The sequence below is a fragment of the Orycteropus afer genome, unplaced genomic scaffold, assembly GCF_000298275.1.
Source record: "Orycteropus afer afer isolate SDZICR_OR568_19922 unplaced genomic scaffold, OryAfe1.0 scaffold00207, whole genome shotgun sequence".
Taxonomy (NCBI): domain Eukaryota; kingdom Metazoa; phylum Chordata; class Mammalia; order Tubulidentata; family Orycteropodidae; genus Orycteropus; species Orycteropus afer.
The window spans coordinates 2,478,396-2,487,080 of record NW_006921794.1 but is presented as its reverse complement, the minus strand read 5'-3'; the positions used below and the strand labels follow the sequence as shown (position 1 = coordinate 2,487,080).

General features: G+C 39.3%; 1 protein-coding gene across 1 annotated transcript in view; it reads right to left on the bottom strand.

The window, feature by feature from the left end:
- The window catches only part of VWA8 (von Willebrand factor A domain containing 8), a 751,729-nt gene that overhangs the window by 287,868 nt on the left and 455,176 nt on the right, over positions 1-8,685 (bottom strand). The window contains exon 25 of the mRNA XM_007948177.1: positions 3,312-3,517. Coding sequence (XP_007946368.1) covers positions 3,312-3,517 — 206 coding nt within the window. The remainder of the gene's footprint in view (positions 1-3,311; positions 3,518-8,685) is intronic.

Sequence of the window (8,685 nt, the reverse complement as noted above, 5' to 3'; positions counted from 1 at the left end):
GTGCTCTGGGAGGAACGGTTGGAGAAAGGACTGGAGGGAGGCAACATGTCTGGCCTGGCAGTAATAGGCCTTGGGTTACTGCTGGTAATCCTGCCTTCCCTTTGTGGAATTAGAGGAGGTCGGAACATGTGGCCTCCTTGTCGTTCAAGCAGATACGTTGTCTGATTTCTTGACTGCTGCTTCCTTTGGTGTTGATTATGGAACCAAGTAACATGAAATCTTTGACAACTTCAATCTTTTCTCCATTTATCGTGATGCCACTTATTGGTCCAGTGGTGAGGATTTTCATTTTCTTTATGTTGTGGTGTAATCCATACTGCAGATTGTAGTCTTTAATTTCCATCAGTAAGTGTTTCAAGTCATCTTCACTTTCAGTAAGCAAGGTTGTGTCATTTGCATATCGCAGGTTGTTAATGAGTCTTCCTCCAATCCTGATGCCACACTCTTCTTCATATAGTCTAGTTTCTTGGATTATTTGCTCAGCATACAGATTGAGTAAGTATGGTGAAAGGATACAACTCTTATACACTTCCTTCCTGATTTTAAACCATGCAGTATCCCTTTGTTCTGTTCCAACAACAGCCTCCTATTCTATGTACAGGTTCCTCATGAACACAATCAAGTGTTCTAGAATTCTCATTCTTCTCAATGTTATCCATAATTTGTTATGATCCACACAGTCTAATGCTTTTGCATAGTCAATGAAACACAAGTAAACATCTCTCTGATATTCTCTGCTTACAGCCAAGATCCATTTGACATCAGCAGTGATATCCCTTGTCCCATCTCCTCTTATGAATCTAGCTTGCAGTTCTGGAAGTTCCTAGTCAATATAATGCTGCAACCATTTTTGAAGTATCTTCAGCAAGATTTTACTTGCATGTGATGTTAATGATATTGTTTGATAATTTCCACTATCTGCAGGATCACCTTTCTTTGGAATGGGTAGAAATATGGATCTCTTCCAGTCCATTGGCCAGGTAACTCTCTTCCAAATTTCTTGGCATAGATAGATGAGTAAGTGCCTCCACTGTGGCATCCATTTGTTGAAACATCTCAATGGGTATTCTGTCAATTCCTGGAGCCTTTTCTTTTTTCTTTTTTTTGCCAATTCCTTCAGTGCAGCTTTGACTTCTTCCTTCAATACCATTGGGTCTTGATCATATACCACCTTCTGAAATAGATGAACATTGACTGATTCTTTTTGGTACAGTGACTCTGTGAATTCATTCCACCTTCTTTTGATGTTTCCAACATTATTTCAAAATTTTGCCCACATAATCTTTCAATATTGCAACTTGAGGCTTGAATTTTTTCTTCAGTTCCTTCAGCTTGAGAAATGCCAAGCATGTTCTTCCCTTTTGGTTTTCTAACTTCAAGTCTTTGCACATTTCATTATAATAAGTGACCTTGTCTTTTCAAGCTGCCCTTTGAAATCTGTACAGCTTTTTTATCTTGTCATTTTTTCCACTTGCTTTAGCTATTCTCTGTTCAAGAGCAAGTTTCAGAGTCTCTTCTGACATCCACTTTGGTCTTTTCTTCCTTTCTTGTCTTTTTAATGACCTTTTGCTTTCTTCATGGATGGTGTTCTTCATATCATCCCACAATTCCTCTGGTTTTTGGTCAATCTATTCTTTAGAAGGTCTCTAAATTCTAGTGGGATGTAACCAAGGTCATATTTTGGCTCTCATAGACTTGTTTTGACTGTCTTCAGCTTTAACTTGAACTTGCATATGAGCAGTTGATGGTCTGGTCCACAGTCAGCTCCTGGCCCTGTTTTGGCTGAAAATATTGAGCTTCTCCATCACTTCTTTTCATAGATGTAGTCAGTCTGATTCCTGTATATTCCATCTGGTCAAGTCCATGTGTATAGCCACTGTTTATGTTGTTGAAGAAAAGTATTTGCAAGAAATAAATTATTGGTCTTGCAAAATTTTATCTTGTGATCTCCAGTATCATTTCTATCACCACGGCCATATTTTCCAACTACTGGTGATTCTTTTTGTTTCCAACTTTTACATTCTAGTCACCAGTAATAATCAACACATCTTGATTTCATGTTTGGTCAATTTCAGACTGCAGAAGTTGGTAAAAATCTTCAATTTCCTTATCTTTGGCTTTGGTAGTTAGTGTGTAAATTTGAATAATAGTAGTATTAATTGGTCTTCCTTGTAGGCATATGGATATTATCCTATCAGTGACAGCACAGTACTTCAGACTAGATCTTTTTTGACGATAAATACCATGCCATTCCTCTTCAATTTGTCATTCCCAGCATAGTAGACCATTTGACTGTCTGATTGAAAATGGCCAAAACCAGTTCATTTAGCTCACTAATGCCTAGGATATTGATCTTTATGTATTTCATTTCATTTTTGACAACTTCCAATTTTCCTAGATTCATACTTCATACATTCCATGTTCCAATTATTAATGGATGTTCGTAGCTGTTTCTTCTCATTTTGAGTCAGGCCACATCAGGAAATGGAGGTACCAGCAGCTTTACATCATCCACGTCAGTAAGACTGACTCTACTCTGAGAAGGCAGCTGTTCCCCAACCATATTTTGAGTGCTTTCCGACCTGAGGGGCTCATCTTCTGACACTATATTGGACAATGTTTCTGGGCTATTCATAAAGTTTTCCAGTAATATATCAGATAGTGTTACAGTGCTATTCATAAGGTTTTCACTGGACAATTCTTTGAGAAGTGGATGGCCTCTTCCTTCTTCTGAATCTGTCTTAGTCTTTTACCTTAAAGACCATTATTCGCTATGTAAGTAGAATTTATATGTGTTTTTTTTGGTTGTACACATTGTACATGGCCTCAAAGAATTTCATTTTCCTGCCCATATACTGTATCTTGTCAAACTTTTTTTGCCAATATTTACAGGTATATAGTCAATACCACTAGTTCTTACTTTACTTTTATGTTCTAGTCTTTTGCTTTCAAAACAAAAGTATTTTTTACACTGATTCCATATGCTTGTTGTGAAAAATCAAACAACAGAATAGGAAAGTTTCCTCACTCTCTCATTCTTGTCCCCTCTGCCCCCCAAAAAACCATAATAATACTGCACTAAATATCTAGCTCCTTGGTAATAGCCTTGACAGAAAACCTTGCCAAATTCAATTCAATGGCTGAACAGATAATGCTCATTGTCTTCCAGATTTATGATTTAGGTCACAAACACTTCATATCATCTATGTCATTATATCTATAGAAATTGGAAGCCCTGAGGTAAATGACACATCTGAGAAAGGTACAATGATGGCTTCTTTGAAAACCTTATGCACAGATGTGTGCCGTACCTGTAGATGTCTGACTATGTTGACGACTTCTCTGGTAGAATAAGGATAGTTAATAATCCCCTGGTCAGCCAAGGTCCTCAGCTCTCCAAAGGCAGCCACAAGCTTCTGAAGGATTGGCTCGGGCACGTTTGGTCCATATTGTCTGAGCATCTCAAGCTCTGAATTGGGTCTGGGATTGTCAACTGCATGGCAGCTAAAAATATCTCCTGAAAAACAACAGATTCTCTTTGAGTATACAACTAAACCTTTTTAACATCAAAGGCAAAACAGCATGGCCATTTAAAGTTTAAAATGCTAAAGTTTAGCACTGTTTGCTCATCAAAACACTTGCATTTTTATATCTGTAAAACTGCACAGGAAGTCCATCTAACAACAGGCTGGTACAGAGCAGAAAGCAAATGACTAAAGCAAAAGAAAAGAAAACTGAGTGATGTGTGGCTTATTCTGTACGGATTTTTTTTTTTTCTGTTAAAAATCACATAATAATTGAACAATGCTCACTGGGAAATACTCAAATATAAAGAGCAAAAAGGTGAAGTCTCCTTTATGTCTCTGTCTACACCACTTCCTCCCACAGTGTTAATAGCTCAATGTAGTTATTCTTTTGAACACGTATTAGTACTTTTAAAAAATACATACACACAAGCATATATAGTTTTGGTGATTTGTTCTTTCTCATCAATGGGAAAACACTGTTCATATGGTTGTGAGACTGCCTTTATGGCTTTAATAAATCTTGACTATTCTCAGAAATTATATACATCTATCTCATATGAATGTTTCTTTATGTATACCAAAAAAGGGAGAATTAGCATTGTCATTCTTTAAACAACTTATATTGCTAGACTATTCTTTAGGTTTGCTTTAAGAAAGTAAATCTGCAGAGAAAATGCCTAAATTAAAGAGAAAAAGGAATTTAGAAACAAAATATTTCATCTGTAATTTAGGCAACTGAAAATGTACTGGAAAAATATAACCTATGCTCAGAACAAGAGTGAATTTCTCACAAACTAGAATGCTCACACATTGCTGGTGGGAGTATAAAATGGCATAACTGCTTTGGAAACAGTTTATCTGTTTCCTACAAAGTAAAATATATGCCTATCATATGATCCAGTCATTCCACTCCTAGGTATCTACTCAAGAGAACTGAAAGCATAAATCCATACAAACACTTGTACATGGATTTTCACTAAGAGGTGTTTCTTTCTTTCTTTTGTAAGATGGGCTGGAGATAATCTAATGTAGAGGCTACAATGCTATTAACTATACAATTAAAGCAGCAAGGTGTGCAAACCCCAACTTAATCACTAACTGTATGGCCAGAATAACTATAAATCCAATTCTCACCTGACAGTGGACCCAGGCTTCACCTTCCTACATCTCCATTCCTCATAGCCAGCCATTTCTGTGGCACTTCCTCTCACTGACCCTAACCACCTAGAGTTAGGTACTCTTCATCCCCAGCCACCCTGAGCCGGGTTAAAACATCCCTGGCCACTTGATGCCAGAACATCAGAAGTCTGCACAACACCTTGCACTTCACAGCAGCCAGCCATACCCTGCTCTCTCTAACTCCCTGGGCTAGGTCATAAGCCAGAAGGACTCTGTCCTGTTTCATCTACTGCCTGGGCAGCCCTTCCCACCAACTACCCAGAGCTGGGTCTTTACAAATTGACTGCCTCAACAGTCCTTCTCTGACTAAGCTATCCTGAGTGAGGTCAGAGTCTCACTGCTCCTTGATTGTTCATTAATTCTCTATAATGGCCCACACAATTCATGGAATGTTGGTGAAGAAGAATACTGAGTATACCATGGACTGCCAAAAGAATGAACAGATCTGTCTTGGAAGAAGTACAGCCAGAATGACCCTCAGAAGGGAGCATTAGAGTTAGTCTCACATATTTGAATATGTTATCAGGAGGCACCAGTCCCTGGAGAAAATATCATGCTTGGTAAAAGATGACCGAAAAAGAAGACCCTCAACAAGATGGATTGACAGTGTCTGCAACAACGGGCTCAACCACAGCAACAATTGTGGGGATGATGCAGGACCAGGAAGTGTTTCATTCTATTGTACACAAGGTTACTATGATACCCCTCATTGCATGTCATTTTCTGAATCCATCTTGCATTTCTGGAAGTTCTCTGTCAATATACTGCTGCAACTGTTTTTGGAATTATCTTCAGCAAGATTTTACTTGCATGTGATATTAATGATGTTGTTGTTGTTAAGTGCCGTTGAGTCGTTTCCGACTCATAGTGACCCCATGCACAGCAGAACAAAATACTGCCCAATCCCACGCCAGCCCCACAATCCCTGCTATACTTGAGTGCATCATTGCAGCCACCGTGTCAATCCATCTTGTGGGATCACCTTTCTTTGGAATGGGTGCAAATATAGATCTCTTCCAGTCAGTGGTCCTGGTAACTGTGTTCCAAATTTCTTGGCATAGACCAGTAATTGCCTCCAGTGTGGCATCCGTTTGTTGAAACATCTCAAGAGGTATTTCTTCAATTTCTGTAGCCTTGTTTTTCATCAATTCCTTCACTGCAGCTTTGACTTCTTCCTTCAATACCATCTATTTTTGATCATATGCTACCTCCTGAAATGGATGAACATTGACCAATTCTTTACGGTACATTGATTTTGTGTATTCCTTCCATTTTCTTTTGATGTTTCCTGCATCATTCAGTATTTTGTCCATAGAATCTTTCAATATTGCAATTTGAGGCTTCATTTTTTTCTTCTGTTCTTTCAGCTTGGGAAACACCAAGTGTGCTCTTCCCTTTCAGTTTTATACCTCCAGAGCTCTTTGCACATTTTGTTATAATGACTTTGTCTTCTCGAGCTGCTCTTTGAAATCTTCTGTCCAGCTGTTTTATCTTGTCATTTCTTCCATTTGCTTTAGCTACTCTCTGTGCAAGAGCAAGTTTCAGAGTCCCTTCTGACATCCATTTTGGTCTTTTCTTCCTTTCCTGTATTTTTAATGACTTTTGGTTTCTTCATTGACAATGTTCTTGATGTCATCCCACAGTTCCTCTGGTTTTCAGTCATTGGTGTTCAATGTGTCAAATCTATTCTTTAGATGGTCTCTAAATTCAGAATGAATATAATCAAGGTCACATTTTGGCTGTCAGGGACTTGTTTTAATTGTCTTCAGTTCAACTTGAACTTGCATATGAGCAACTGATGGTCTGTTCCTCAGTCAGCTCCTGGTGTTATTTTGGCTGAAGATATTGATCTTCTCCATTGCCTCTTGTCACAGATGTAGTCAATTTTATTCCTGTGTATGCCATCTGGTGAAATCCACATGTATAGCCACTGTTTATATTGTTGAAAAGAGGTATTTGCAATGAATAAGTAGTTGGTCTTGCAAAATTCTATCATGCGATCTCTAGTGTCATTCTATCCCAAAGGCCATATTTTCTAACTACCGGTGACCCTTCTTTGTTTCCAACTTTTGCATTCCAATTATCAGTAATAATCAACACATCTTGATTGCATGTTCAGTCAATTTCAGACTGCAGAAGGTGGTAAATATCTTCAATTTCCTTGGCTCTGGCTTTTGCGGTTGGTGCATAAATTTGAATGACAGTATTAACTGGTCTTCCTTATAGGCATATGGATATTATCCTATCACTGACAGCATTGTACTTCAGGATAGATCTTGACACATTCTTTCTGATGATGAATCCCACTCCATTCCTCTTCAATTTATCACTCCCAGCATAGTAGACCACATGGCTATCTGATTGAAAATGGTCAAAAGCAGTCCATTTCAGCTCACTAATGCCTAGGGTATTGATCTTATGCTTTCCATTTCAGTTTTGACAATTTCCAATTTTCCTAGATTCATAATTCATACATTCCATGTTCTGATTGTTAATGGATGTTTGAAGCTGTTTCTTCCCATTTTGAGTCATGCCATATCAGGAAATAGAGGTTCCCAAAGCTTTACTCTACCTACATCATTAACGTTGGCTCTACCCTGAGGAGGCAGTTCTTCCCCAGTCATATTTTGAGTGCCTGCAGATCCGAGGGGCTCATCTTCCAGCACTATATCAAACAGTGTTTCAGGGCTATTCATAAAGTTTTCCAGTAATGTATCAGATAGCGTTTTGCTGCTACTCAAAGGTTCTCACTGGTTAATTCTTTGAGAAGTAGATGGCCCCTTCCTGTCTGTCTTAGTCTGGAAGCTCTGCTGAAACCTGTCCACCATGGGTGACCCTGCTGGTATTTGAAATACCGGTGGCATAGCCTCCAGCCTCACAGCAGCATGCAAGCCACCACAATGTGACAAACTGACAGATGAGTGGTGGATTACTTGCCTAGAAGAATGGAAAAGTGAAAGGACTAAGAAAATATGTTGTTGTTGGGTGCCTTGAAGTTTATTTTTGACTCCTAGTGACCCCATGTGACAGATTAGGACTGGCTCATAGGGTTTTCTAGACTGTAATCTTTATGGGTGGGCAGGGGGCAGAGACCTAGTGGTACAATGGTTTAGAACTTGGCTGACAAAAGTTCAGACATTTGAATTTACCAGCTGCTCCACAAGTGAAAAGACCTGGCAATGTGCTTCTATAAAGAGTACAGCCTGGGAAATGGAATAGTACAGTTCTACTCCATCCTACATGGTCACTATGAGTGGAAATCAACTCAATGTCACACAACAACAGTCGGAATCTTTAGACCTATTCCTGATAAGAACTTCCATTCTGACCTGGCTCTGGGGCATCAGAAGCTGAAACTTCAAAAATACACTATATTTTGTTTCATCATACACTAAGTCTGGTAGTTAAGGATGTAGTGATTCCCTATGATGAAACTGGTAATCAATTCCATGGTGGAATTTGCTGTGAGCAGCTGAGTAGCTGCCTCAGGGACGTGCTGTTTCCAGTGTATAAGAGGACATTTAAGCAAGGTCTAGAGCTTCCTGGCACATCTGGATCCTGCATTTAGCCATCAGTGAGTGGCCTGACATGCTGTCTGCCTATCTTGGGACTGTTTCTGGACTTGAATTAGTGGCCTGCAGTGTTGTTTGATAATCTTGGGACTGTGCCATTTTACTTGCTGACCTTGTGTTTTTCAGCCCCAGAAGCCAGCAGCTGCCTGAGTTAAGAGACACTCTCAGCACCAGTGGCCGGGAGCAAGAGGCAGAACTGAAGCCCAAGGCCAAGAGGCCTTCACCCAGCCCCTAAAGCTGGCACTCTGAACTTGGACTTCTAGCCTCTTAAACTGTAAGAGAATAAATCCCCATTTGTTAAAGCTATCTACTTGTGGTGTTTTGTTAGAGTGGCACTAGAGAACCCAAAACACTAAGTTTAAGGGCTACTCTCCCTAAAGATCTACTGTTGTTGTTGTTGTTAAGTG